At 44.7% G+C, this 13,851-nt stretch overlaps 1 protein-coding gene across 7 annotated transcripts in view; it reads right to left on the minus strand.

The window, feature by feature from the left end:
* Nucleotides 1-6,214: 6,214 nt before the first annotated feature.
* Nucleotides 6,215-13,851, minus strand: part of PLEKHB1 (pleckstrin homology domain containing B1) — a 35,550-nt gene continuing 27,913 nt past the window's right edge. For 5 of the 7 annotated variants that reach the window (XM_056794999.1, XM_056794997.1, XM_056795001.1 and 2 more), the window contains 2 exons: nt 9,724-9,817; nt 6,215-8,998 (listed from right to left, as the gene is read on the minus strand). In XM_056794999.1, coding sequence (XP_056650977.1) covers nt 8,856-8,998; nt 9,724-9,817 — 237 coding nt within the window. In that variant the 3' untranslated portion in view covers nt 6,215-8,855. The remainder of the gene's footprint in view (nt 8,999-9,723; nt 9,818-13,851) is intronic. The other 2 variants (XR_008911439.1, XR_008911438.1) reach the window with 1 other exon arrangement.

Below are 13,851 nucleotides of genomic sequence, written 5' to 3' on the forward strand. Positions count from 1 at the left end.
TAATAAACTCTATGGAAAATAAGAACCTGGAGTTATTAATTTCAATCTAACAATAGGAAGGACGTATTTGTACAAAAATATTTATAGCAGCTCTTTTTGTGGCAGCAAAGAATTGGAAATTGAGAGGATGCCCTTCGATTGGGGGATGGCTAAACAAATTGTGGTATATGATTGTGATGGAATACTGTTGTACTAATGACAAGCAGGATGCTTTTAGAAATGCCTGGGAAGACTTATATGAACAGACGCAAAGTGAAGTAAACAGAACCAGGAGAGCACTGTAAATAATAACAGCCATATTATATAAAGATCAACTCTGAATGACTTCTCTGTTCTCAGCAATACAATGATCCAAGACAAACCCAAAGGACTCATGATGAAAAATGTTATCCACCTCCAGAGAAAGGAGTTTGAATGCAAACTGAAGAAGATCATCCTTCACTTCATTATTTTTTAAATATATCTTCATCCACATGATGAATATGAAAATGTTTTGGATGATAGCACATGTAAAACCTATATAAAATTGCTTACTGTTTCAGAGAGAGGGTCGAGGGGAGGGGGAAAAGAGAGAGAGGGAGGGAGAGAATTTGGAACTCAAAATGTTAGAAAATGAATGCTAAAAATTGTTTTTACATGTAATTGTGAAAAAATAAAATATTGATGAAGGAAAAAAATGTACAAAAGAGTTCTAAAAGATATTTAGAGGGAAGAGCAGGCAAATAGGAGAGCTTTTGGAATTAATGTGTCAAATTTAGTATATATTAAAAAAACAAGCCATATAAAATGAGATTTACAGTTTCATATGCAGTGTTCTTTCAAAATAAAAATAGCCAGCATTTAAGTAGTACTTTAAAGTTTGCAAATATTTATATAGCACTTTAACATGGATAAATAAGTATATCATTAACTCATTGTATCCTCACAACAAACTGGGTTTTCGGTGAGATTGTTATTATTTTACAGATGGGGAAACTGATATAATTAAATGACCTGCCCAATATCTCACAACTAGTAAAGGTTTGAGGTTAAATTTGAACTCAGGTCTTCTTAACTCAAGGACTAGCCCTCTATCCAATTCATCATTTAACTTCCTCTGTTTTTCTTTGTATATGTAATTATCCATGTTGATGTTTGACAAGGTCAGATAACAAAAAGATTAAGTATTTTTGAAAAACAAGGTGATGCAGATTTTAGGGGAAAAGTGAGCACATTGAGTCTGAAGTACCAGTGATGGTATCCAGACACAGACATTCTGGAAAGAGTGGGAGATAACGAAAAACCCAGGCAACGTGAAGTTTTGTTGTAAACACACACATTTATAATACATTGTTTCTATGGAAACACAATTCACATGTGTTATTGATAACTGCACGTAGAACATAGCCCTTTGAGGGCAGGAGTTAGCTTGTTTTGTATTGTAATGGATGGGAGAATGGAGTCACCTACTACGATTACTTTGATCCTGGAGAGTGAGAGAGGTGGGATGAAGCCAAAAGATGGAGAGGAGGGATAGAAAGATCCTTCTCTTCCCCTAGTGAAGATAGCACCAATTATCTTTTAGAGGGACAAGAAATTTCCCTTCAGAGTCTGAATTAAATATAAGTCAATGACTGAAGTTGACTCTCCCTCCATGAGGGAAAAGTATAGCTTTCTTCGCCAAGCTTCAGTTCTCTTCCTGGATGTTCTAAGGCAGGCAACTTAATCTAAAGGGAATAATTCTTTTATTCTAAAGGGACAGGGAGACAAGACAGGGAGAATAGGGTTGCTAAGTAAGGGAAGTGGGAAGTGGGAGATCCCTAAGAACTAACAGCTGACCCCCTCCCCAAATCCTGAGGGTTCAGGCTGTCTCCCTGACCTTGCTGGCCAGTTGTGATCTCTGTCCCGACTTCTATCTATCTTATTTGGACAACTTTAGGGGATCGAGAGAGAAGTCTTCTTTGGGTGGATGGCTTTATAATAAAATCCCATCCACTCCTTTTATCTTCATCTGTATCCAAGGGTTTTGGGTTCACTGAGGGATGGTCACAGCTCAGGTCTATTGTCTCAGAGGTTTCTCTTAGACCACCCACTCTAGAGTTCCCAAAGAGAAGTGAGTTGATCTGGCAGTTTCTCCTCAGCCCTTCTGTTCCTTTTTTGGAATCTTCTGTCCTCCTTGTCCTTCCCCCACTTGAGTTGCTCTTTTTGCATGCTCGATCTATTTTCCTCTCGTATAGTATTTATATGCTCAGTAACTCAATAGGGTCTTACATAACAGTAATTAGGCATTTAATGAATGCTTGTTGAATGAATGAATGAATGAATGATGTGTGTAATGGAAGGAATGCTGGACTTGAGGCATGAGAGAGACGGGTTCAAATTACCCCACTATTACTAGCCATGTGATCTGGAGCAAATCACCATCTCTGAAACTTAGTTTTCTCACCTATAAACCTTTTACTACATTCCTTACAGGGTTGTTATAAGAAAAATACTTGCTAAGTCTTAAAGCACTACTGAATGGTTGTGATGGAATGCTATTGTGCTATAAGAAAAGATGAAGAGAATGCTATCAGAAAAACCTGAGAAGACTCACATACACTGATGCAAAGTGAAGTGAACAGAACCAGGAGAATATTGTACACAGTGGCAGCAATATTGTAAGGACGATCAGCTGTAAAGGACTTAAGTTACTCTGTCTGATCAAGGGGATGATCCAAGACAATTCCAAAAGATTGATGATAAAAAGCACTATCCACCTCCAGAGGAAGAACTAATGAACTCTGAATGCAGATTGAAGCATATTGGGTTTTTTTTTTAACCCTTACCTTCAATCTTAAACTCAATATTGTGTATTGGTTCCAAGGCAGAAAAGCAGTAAAGGCTAAGCAATGGGACAACAGTAACTTGCCCAGGATCACAGAGCTAGGAAGTATCTGAGGCTGTTTTTGAACCCAGGACCTCTCATCACTAGGCCTGGCTCTCAATCCTCTGGACTACCCAGCTGTCTCCTAGCATACTGGTTTTCACTTTCTTAGTTTTCTTGTATTTTTTTCCCAACTTGGCTAATGAGGAAATATGTTTTGCATGACTTCACAGGTATAATAGGTATCATATTGCTTACCTTCTCAATAGATAGGGAAAAGCCAAGAGGGAAAGACAGTATTTGGAACTGAAAATTAAAAAAAAAAAAAAGAATGTTTAAAGATTTTAAAATAAATAAATAAAACTATAAATACATCTAGAAAAAAGCACTATGGAAATACCAATTATTCTTATTGATAAACATATATCATTCTATAAAGCAGTATGCTCCCCATCCCCATTCCAATTTGCTGTTTTGGACAGATTCCCATTGTGCACATGGGCAAACTGAGGTATAGGGAAAGGTGTTTTTATTTGTCTGGGGAGAGGGAAAGAAGTACTTGGGGATCTTCCTGGGTTTGCAGATGACAGAGGGGTAGCAACTGCTATCCAGCTTTGGTTCAGAAAAGCAAGGAGGAGGTGGTGGTAGTACAGCTGGATGACTCAGTGGATTGAGAACCAGGCCTAGAGACAGGAGGTCCTAGGTTCAAATCTGGCCTCAGACACTTCCCAGCTGTGTGACCCTGGGTAAGTCACTTAAACCCCGTTGCCTAGCCCTTACCACTCTTCTACCTTGGAATCAATACACAGTATTGATTCCAAGATGGAAGGTAAGGGTTCAAAAAACAAAAGAAAAGAAAAACAAGGAGGAGGTGCAGTATTACAGTGGAGAGTAACTTCAGGACCTGGGTTCAGATCCTTGACTCTGCTACCTTCCACTTCTGTGTTGTGAAGTATGACTAACTCTCAGGGCATCAATTTTCTCATCTATAAAATGATAGACTAGAGCAGCATTGGTGAACCTTTTAGTGACTGCATGCCCATACTGCACCCTCAAGCCACCTGTGAGCCCCCCACAATACCCCAGAGAGCAGAGGGAGGAAGTGCTCACATTGGTCTGTTGGACAGAGGGGTGGAGCATGCAAAAAATGTCTTGAGGAATGGTGGAGAGGAGGGAATGGAGCAGCTCCCTCCGGGCCGCCCTGGCACCTGAGCCACATCTTCGCCAACATGGGACTAAAGCATCGCTAAGGTCCTACAATTCTGTTACTGGAAAGACACTGTCCAGGGCCTGAAAGCTCAATGCAACAGAATCCTCACTCTTATGCTTTCAATCCTCAGAGTCACTGATTTAAAGACCCAACAAGGAACTAAGCTCCTCTGGCTACCTCTAAATTGATCCCCTTCCAAGAGGGTTCACAGGCTTCTCAGGGAGTGATTCTGGGGATTCATGTTGCAACGGGGCTCCTGGGGTCAAGTTTCCTGGAAACACATGATGGCACCCCTCTTTAGGGGAAGGGATTTCTTGTCATGGGAGTCCCCTATTTCCATTCCCAGGAAGTCTACATCTTAGATTGCCTGAAGGAACTGGGAGTGTGCGGCTTGGACAAGAGAAGACTTGACAGGGAATGTGAGAGCTGTCTTCCGGTATCTGTAGGGTTGTCCTGTGGAAAATGGATTGAACTTGTTCAGTTGGCTCCTGAGGACAGATCTAGGAGCCATGGGAGGGAGTTGCAAGGAGAGGAGCTTTCAGCTTAAGATAAGAAAGAATCTGTAAGGAATCCGAGCTGTTTCATAGTAGAGCAGGTTCTTTGGAAGGGTAGTGAGTTCCCCATCCCTAGGGAGTAGGGAGAAAGAGGTCCCAGAAGAGGCTGGCTGGCCCCTCGGGAGGGAAGCCCATTTCTATATTTGAGTCAGATTATTCGAGCCTCTCTTCCGGCTGAGACTCAGATTCTCTGGCCGTAGCTGACCCAGGCTTTACAGGAATGAAACAGACACGTCCATGCTGCTGAGGAGACCAGAGCCCAGAGCCCAACACAGGTGCTGGACAGATGGGGAGGCTCTGAGATCAGCTTTGGCTCCCCAGGGGCACCTGCTCGCTATACCTGCCCGGGCATGGGGCAGGGCAGCCGGAGCAGTCTGCTGACTCTAACCGAGGCGGGTCTGCCGCTGCAGTGATGCCCAGCCCACCTTGGCTGGAAGCCTGCTCCCGGCAGAGGAATGTGCTGTGGGCACACTGCCACCTGCTGGCAGTACCTGGAATCACACCAGGTGAGGCTGCTGAGAAAGCAGCACCCATGAGCCAGGTCACAGAAGGAAACAGAGCTAGAAGGGGCCTTAGAGAGCATCTAGTCCCATACATCCCCCCTAATTTTAAATATGAGGAAACTGAGGCACACCATTAAAAATGTGAGCGAGAGACAACTAGGGAGCATAGTAGATTGAGTCAGACCTAGAGATGGGAGGTCCTGGGTTCAAATCTAGCCTCAGACACTTCCTACTTGTGTGACCCTGAGCAAGTCACTGAACCACAGCCCTTACCTTGCTTTGCCTAGCCTGCCTTGGGACATAGTACTGGTTTTAAGATGGAAAGTAAAGGTTTAAAAATAATATCTTTTTTTTTAAGGAAAAAGGTAGATTATTATTATTAGGACGGGGCAAAATTCTAGAGCACAAAACATAGGTCATCTTTGGTGGGGAGGGGTTTGTGGACCCCCAGGAGATCTGTGAAGAGGTTTCAAGGAGCCTCTAACAACAAAAAAAAATTAAACCCTTACCTTCTGTCTTAGAATTAATACTGTGTTCCAAGGCAGAAGAGTGGTAAAGGCTGGGCAATAAGGGTCAAGTGACTTGCCCAGGGTCACCCAGCTAGGAAGTGTCTGAGGTTACATTTGAACCCCAAACCTCCCATCTCTAGCTACTGGGTCTGGCTCTCTATTCACTGAGCCATCTCTCTGTCCCTCAAGGGAGACTTTTATAATAAAATTTTCAATGTTTTGATAACTCTTATTTCAACATCTTTGGTTTCTTTTGCAAATCATTATATTTTATTTTATTCATTTTGAAATCTCCTTCTAAGAAGGGGGATGCACAGGCTTCACCAGATACTAAGTGTCCACAATACACTAAATTTTAAAATTCCTTATTTAGTCCAATGGAGACCCAGAGAACAGAAGCGAGTTGTCCAATGAGCTGCCTCTCTCCTGAGCTCCTACTGCCCTTCAGAGCCCGACCAATGGCGATAGGCCAGCGTGGCCCATTCCTGAATCAGTCCTGGGCTTGGCCATCAAGGGAAGATTGGAGTTCTTTCCCTGGAAGGTGGGGAGGCAAACCCAAGAAAGGCTCTTCTCACAAACTCAGGACACTTTGGAACAGTATAACAGCTGCGTTTATTAATAGAATCCTGGAGCTTTCTGGGCTCCAGTCTACATAGGACAGAACATGAGAGTCTAGACAGCAGCCGCCACCACTTAGCCAGAATGGATATGCAGAGCCCCAGGCAGGGAGCTACCAGTGGGAGAGGGGACAATGACCAGCTGGGGGAAACATGGCCAGGCCTCCTAGAACTCTGGACCTAGAACTCAAAACCTTCCCCCACAACCCTCTAGGGTTACAGATGAGGAAACTAAGGCTAAGGGAGGAGGAGGAAATCGTTCTGTCAAAAAAGAAGTTGAGGACAAACCTGGGACTCGAAATGAAGGTCTTTTGACTTTTTGCATGACCTTTTTTTCCATTAGTGAAAGTGTGAAGTCAGTGAGGTTTGAATTCAGTGCCCTTTGCTTCCTCTTCCTGAAAACCTCAGCCTCTAAATCTGATATGACTCTTTTCTTCTGAGAGCCTGAAGCCTAAAAGAAACCCATCTTGGAGGGCATTTACGCATAAAGGGCAGCCTAGTAAGGACAGTGATTAACCGGAGGAACAAAACTCTAATGGTGGGGTTGTAGGTACAAAGAACAGGCAGAGAGAGAGGAAGGATGGATGGGACAGACTTGCATCTGGCCCTCTCTACTTCCTTTAAAGCCTGGCTGGATTTTCTCCCCCTTCTAGTTTTTGTGCTGGGCCAACTCTAAGTAAGGACAGTCCCTAATCTGCAGAGTGGGTGACACCTATGGGAGAAGCTTGCTAGGCTGGGCTCTGGCAAGGTACCTCCAGCCTCAGACCAACTTCTGTGTCCTGGGGGGGGGGGGGATAAAATGACTCGTGTGAAGATCTCAAGCTCTCTCCCGGTTGTGATTTGGGAGAGGGGCGAGGATGTGTGCCATGGGTCTGTCTTCATCTCAAGAAAAGAGAAGACCTGGGGGGGGGGGGGCTGAGGGGCGGACCCTCAAGCCTGGGTTCTTCCCCTCTCACCACAGGGAGGGCATTTTCACAGAAGCATGTTGTCTATAGCTCTTAAGGGCCTTTAGAGAGTGTCTAGTCCATCCTCCCTGCCAGGGCAGGAATCTCTTTCAGTCTCCTGAATCTGAGGTCATCCAGTCTACCCTGGAATACCTCCACTGACAGCGAGTTCACTTCCTCCCAAGCAGCCTCATCTCTTATGGGATAGCTCTGTCAGCAAAGTCTTCCTTATCTTCTTCTGGCTCTCTGACTTCCTTCCACCCATTGGTCCGGTCAAACAGAAGTCTAACAAGCACTTAGCATTGTGCCTGACACATAGTAGGTGCTTAATAGATGCTAGTTGATTGACTGACCCCTCATTTACTGGATGGCTCTCAAAGTACTTGCTGGCAGGAATCTGCCACAGCCTGGATTCCTTTAACTTGTCTATGAATAAACATTCCTAGGTGGGATGAGAGGGTTCAAGCAGATCTTTCCTGACCCCCAGGCACCTAGGACCATGCAGCCATTCTAGTTACTAAGAGGCAGGTACTCCAGCTTCCAAAGGAGCCAGAGGCTCCTTTCACCTCCCCACACCCTGGAGGAAAAGGGGGAGTTCCCTATTTGCAGTGCTGGCTCCCTGTACTTAAGAGCCTATGGGACAGGCTAGCCATCCTTCAGTTACTTCCCAGATTCCTTGCTTTGCCAAATGAAACTAAGCCTCCAGGCCTGGCCATTCCTTTGGAGCTCATCTGCCAACCAGGGACACCCCTTGGGGGGAAATGCCCCAGGGGGAAGGGGGCCTCCTTTTGGAGAGAGTTCCTCTCTCTTCTGGCCACCCTGAGGGCTGTCAGAATCAGATTCTTTTCTTTGGCCTGGCTGGCAGGGGCAGGGCTGAGGGTGGGAGAATGCATATATGTATGGGAAGGAAGCTAGTCCCAAGGTGGTAGGATGAAGATGTGTCTGTGGGCCATTCTCTGCCTCCATTGAACTGTGTGTGCCAGTCTGTAGGGGAGTGGGGAGACGGCCGTCTGTATTTGTGTGTGGTGGGTATATGTGCCAAGAATGTACTTGTGTTTAGTGTACAGGAGAGAAGCAGGTTTCTGGTTCAATTCCCAGGGTGGGAAGGGTATGTCTGTGTGTAGAGAAGGGGAGCTGGCACGTGTGTGCGAAGAAGGGAAATGGGGAGGAGGAGCCCACAAGTATGTGCTTGTGAGTATCTGGACTTCTCCGCACCTCTGAGGATGATGGGAATATGGCTCCTGGTGGTCAGGTTTGTGAATCTAGCTGGATTTGGAAGGATGTCCAGTGGGGCTTTTCTATATATGCCCTGGAGAAATATATCTGTCTATGTGGGTGTATCCTTGTGTGTGTGTGTGTGTGTGTGTGTGTGTGTGTGTGCGCGCGCGCGTGTGTGTGATGGGGACAGATGAAGGAACCACTCAGGCCTCTATTCAAAGCTAGGGAGGAGGCTAGTCATAGTGGGACAAGTTGAGGGTCAAGGCATCCTAAGTCTATTCTGCTAGATGGGGGCACAGAAGAGCATGAGCATTAGACAGACTATAAACAGCCAGAGGCTGGCCAGAGCTAAGGCTGAAGGAATGATGGGAAGGGGGCCATAAAACCCAATCCTTAGGATTCTAGGGAGGTCATGACAGGACCATCAAGGAGAAGGTGCTCCTGGGGATGTGGTCTCAGAACCAGCAGGGCATCCACATGAGGGAACCCAATGCTGCACCTGTGGCAGCTCCAGCCAACATGCCCATGGCTATGTCACCCCCAGTATCTCTTCCATAGTATGGTGAGTCACGAAGGATGACATGGGTCACTCCTGGAGCTGAGAAGAAAGCAGAGGGGAAAGTTTAGATAAATTTAGAAAGGAACAAAGGTGAGGGGATGGCTCATTTGATCTTCAAGGCCCAATCTAAATCTTACTCTTCTAAGAATCTTTCCCTGGCCATATATCCCAAGTTTCTCTGAACTAACAATCTGTACTTTCCAAAAAGTATATAAATGGGGCTTGTTTCCCAGTCTCTCCCTTAGTTTGATAGAAGATGCTTGAGAGCAGAATTATCTGCTCCTCAGATTAGAGCATAGAGGGAAAGACTAGCTTGGGCATGAGAGAACATTAGGAGGTCATGGGAAATAAGGAGTTTTAGGGGACCTCAGAGGGAAGGAGGCCTGCCTGGAGCCAATTCTAGATCTTAAGGAAGGATAAGGAGGATTAGGAAGGACGGGAGGGTTAAGAAGAGAATAAAGACCAGGCCTTGGGATGGGGCCTGGGGCTCATAAACTCCCAGAATCTCAGAACTGGAAGCCACCCTAAAGGAAAACTAGCTCAATCCCAAATCTCAGGAGGCTCGAATGCCTCACCTGAGAATGATCTATCTACTTCTGAAGGTAGTTTATCCCTCTTTGGACTTTTCCAGAGACTTTCTCCTTTCTAACCCTCCCTTTGTCCCTGGCCACTAGCTAATGGGACTCATTCCCTATTAAGTTTCTACATTCAAAGTCCTTAGAACACTCCCTCAAGTGGCTCAACGACTAGGAAAGGGTCCTTACCTCCATATGGAGTCCCAGTGCGGATGTAGGTGGCATCATGGGCATTGGGTGGCACAATCTGGTAATAGTCGTCGTAGGGATCATAGATGCGCACCTGGGGACAGAGTTCAAAAGTGGGGAGGGAGAGGTTTCTGCTCCATTCCTCAGTCTTCAAATTCCTCCAACTTCCTTCCCACAAGTTTCCAACATCAGACCCAAGTATAATCTTCTCTGGCTCATGCCTCATCCTCTTGCCCCTGCCCTGAACCCAGTCTTGAGTCCTGATCCTCTTTCCCTTGGTCTAAAGTCCTCATGCTGCCCTCTAAGGCACTTCTTTAGTGTCTCTGAAATCCATTTCATATCCCAAACTACTGTATGCATTGTTTCTCAGCTCCTCCTGCTAAATGTTTGCACCTTCCAGGGTGATAGCTCTCTAAGAGACTCAAGAGGGGCATGGACACTTAGAGGTCAATTTGCCTATTTTATAGAGGAGGAAACTAAAGTCTAGGGAAGGGAAGGTCCTTGCTTGAGGTCACAGAATGAGCCAGGGATAGAGCCCCAACAGGAGACCAAGTGTTATACCTTTGATCCCTTAGGAAATTTTCCACTTCCCTAAGGTGACTGCCCCCCCCCCCCCCCCCCCGAGGAAATAGCTCTGATGAGAGGGATAGAGAAGAAACTCTTGGTCTTTTTTTTTAAAACCTTTACCTTCCAAGGCAGAAGAGTAGTAAGGGCTAGGCAATTGGGGTTAAGTGACTTGCCCAGGGTCACACAGCTGGGCAGTGTATGAGGCCAGATTTGAACTAGGACCTCCCATCTCTAGGCCTGGCTCTCAATCCACTGAGCTACTTAGCTGCCCCCTAACTCTTGGTCTTTGAACAAGTCTGAGAAAATATCATCCCTTCTTTTCCAATTAAGCCAGTTGTTGAATTTTGAGCCCCATAAACAGACTAGGAACTTCCTGAAGGCAAGTCTCTTTTCCCAGTATCCTTCATAACAACTATGTAAGAGCAAACTGTATTTTTCTGTATACCTCCCCAGGAGGAAGCCAATTGGCACCTTCCTCTCTCCATGGTCCTGAAATTCACCTTCCAGCTTCTGCCTCTGGGAGTGCCTCCTAGACTCCTAGCTAGAGTTCTAATCCTATCTGTCCACCTACACACTTCTGGTTCACCCAAGGAAGTCACTTTTGCAACCAAAGGCAGACACAATCTGCCCACTGTAGAGATGAGCAAATCTAGTATCCCTCCTTGACTCTTGAGAAACAAAAAAGGGCTTCCCATACCACATTCCTGTGAAGGAGATGGTACAAAAGTGATTGCTACCAATTTAAAGAGGAAAGTAAAGACCTGGGAAATGATTTATCTGAAAGTCATGCAGCCATTAAGTGGGGGGCCAACTCAATCCTTGGGACTGGTTGAAAGAAGTCTGAGATAGGGCCCATCCCTTTAACCTAGGCCAGTGTTGGTGAAGCTATGGCATGCCTGAGGGCATTTTCCACATGACTTGTCCCTCTGCCCAACAGCTCAATGGGAGCACTTCCTCCCTCCTCTATCTGGGGTAAGGTGGGGGTGGAGTGGGGTTGGGGCTTACACGGGGGTGTGAGGGTTGCAGTTTGGGCACTTGGTCTCTAAAAGGTTGACCATCACTGACCTAGGCTCTCAAAGAGGTGTGGGGAGGGCTGGCCCAGAGAAGTCAAAGAAAGGGACATGGGAAAAGTGAAGCTTTCCTTTAATTTCCTGACAATCACAAGTGAACAAAATACTGGGGTATTGGTGTACTGTAGCAGAAAGAGTGCTAGGAAGGAGCAAATGTAAATACAGAGATCCAGAGAAAGACAGAGAAAAGTTAATTTAACACAAACATTTGTTGGTTATCTACTGTATGTAAACTCCAGTCCTTGATACTGGGAAAGGTAAATAGTTTAGACCTAATTCAATACTTTACTAAGTATCTATCACAAACAAGACACTGTGCTTGTTGCCGAGGATAAAAAGACAAAAATTGAATAGTTCCTGCCCTCAAAGAAGCTGACATTTTACTGAGGAATACAATATGTACACAGATATATCAATCCATGGCCACTTAAGGTGAGAGAGAACACTGGCTTTGGAAGGGATCAGGGAAGGCATCATTTAGGAAATGGCACTCAAGAAGCACCTTGAAGAAAGGAAGGATTCAAAAGGGTGACCATGGTGAGAGAGTGCATTCCAAGCATGGGGAATAATTGGTGTATAAAAGGAGCAGAAGGACCCAAAGAGACAAAAAGATCCAGGCAAATATAAAAACTGATACACGTAGTCACATGTAGCCAAAAAGACAAAGAAAAGGATGGATCCATTTATCATTAGTCCTAGGTTCCTAGACCTGAATCTACCTTATTGTTACTTCTCCCTCCCTCCATTCACCAGAACTGACTGTCCAATCCAGAGTATAATGACCAGAGGCTGAAGCCAAAGCCAGATATTCAAGGATCTACCATGGGATTTACATATCCCATTCCCCCTCACAAACACCAAAACACAGAGCCCTGGACTTGGGGATTTGGGAGCTTTAAAACTATGTGGCCCACTGAACTTCCTGCAGCTCACAGGATAAACTCAAAACATCTCAGCCTAACCTTTCAGGTCCTCCACAATGTGACCTCAAACTCCTTTTCTGATTTATTTCCATGAGTGTCCCACCTCATGCCATTTTCTTGGGGTCTCCATCTCTTCCCAACAAGGAAATGCCTCTTCAAAGGCAAGTGGCCCAAATCCTTCTGCACAACTTACTGTTGTCTCCCATAACATGCCTGGTTTATTTAGGGCTCCCTGCCCTTGTTCATGTGCCCTCTTTCCTATTCTCCAAATTTTTCCTGTCCTTCAAAGTCCACTTCTGGTGATGCCTCTTCCAGGAAGATGCCTATAATCAGGATTCTCTCTCTTCTCATTCCCCAGAGCCCTATTTTCTTCCTTTCTTTTTGTCTCTATCACCCAATGCCCTATACTAGCTATAAAATTAGACAGGCACTATAGCCTATGGGTAGAATGTCATATGTGGAGTTAGAAAGACCTAGTTTAAAATCCTGTCCCTACTAGTTGTGTGACCTTCCTTATTTGTAAAATGGGAATAATTCCCAGAATCCTTATCTCCCCTAACTTTTTAAAGAACATTTAATTTTCACTGATAGTTTTTGTTTAAATATCACATTCATTTCCAAATATATATCTCCCCCACAAAATCCCCAGCTCAAAGAAGAAAATGTATGTAAAATAATTTGTAATTATTTAAATTTGGCTATTTTTATTAGTTATGTCTGCATCCCCTCAGTGGATTGGGAATCTTCTGGGTGCAGAGACCTGGTCTTATCAGAACTATAACTAGGATTTTTTTGTGCCTGGAACAAGTGGCACAAAAAATGCCTTCAGATGACTAAAGGGAAATGTGTGGGAGATGTCTCTTTGTTGGGAAGAGACAGAGACTTCAGAATCCTAGCACATGATGCCTTGTGGGATAGCCATCGTATAGGATTTGGAAGGGGAGCATAGTAGAGTAGACCAAAGGAAGTTTTCTGAAGTTCATTAGCTCATAGTGTTCTATTTTAATTATTTGCTAATTAGGCACTGAAATACTATCAGTTCCCTCTGAGTTCAGGGTCCTGGGCCAAGCTTCCTATTGCCCTACCCTAGTTATGCCTCTGGGCCATACTGTCTTTGTATCTCCTGAAATGTATCCTCATGTAAGGATACTGAAATACAAGTTCTGAAATATAGCAAGCATTCAACACAATTATGCCCAGTAGAGTGTAAGCTCCTTGAGGACAGATAGTCTCATTTTTTGTTTCTGTACCCTTAGTGTTTAGCAGAGTGCCTAGTACAGTACCTTGTATGTTCAGTAGGCACTTAATAAATGAAGAATGAGGTAAAGAGGAGAATGTCAAGGGACCTACATTATGATGGGAACAGAGAGCAGTTTCATTAGTAAGAAACAGAAGGCAAGGTGGTGAGTGCCAGAAAGAGGATTTAAAACATTGTTCAAGTTAAATCATGTACTGAAACTGGCATTTATATAGCACATTAAGGTTTGCAAGGTATCATTTCATTTCATCCTCACAACAACCCTGGGAGGTTGGTGCTATTATGATCCCCATTTTACAAATAGGGAAAC

Source organism: Monodelphis domestica, chromosome 4, assembly GCF_027887165.1.
Source record: "Monodelphis domestica isolate mMonDom1 chromosome 4, mMonDom1.pri, whole genome shotgun sequence".
NCBI lineage: Eukaryota > Metazoa > Chordata > Mammalia > Didelphimorphia > Didelphidae > Monodelphis > Monodelphis domestica.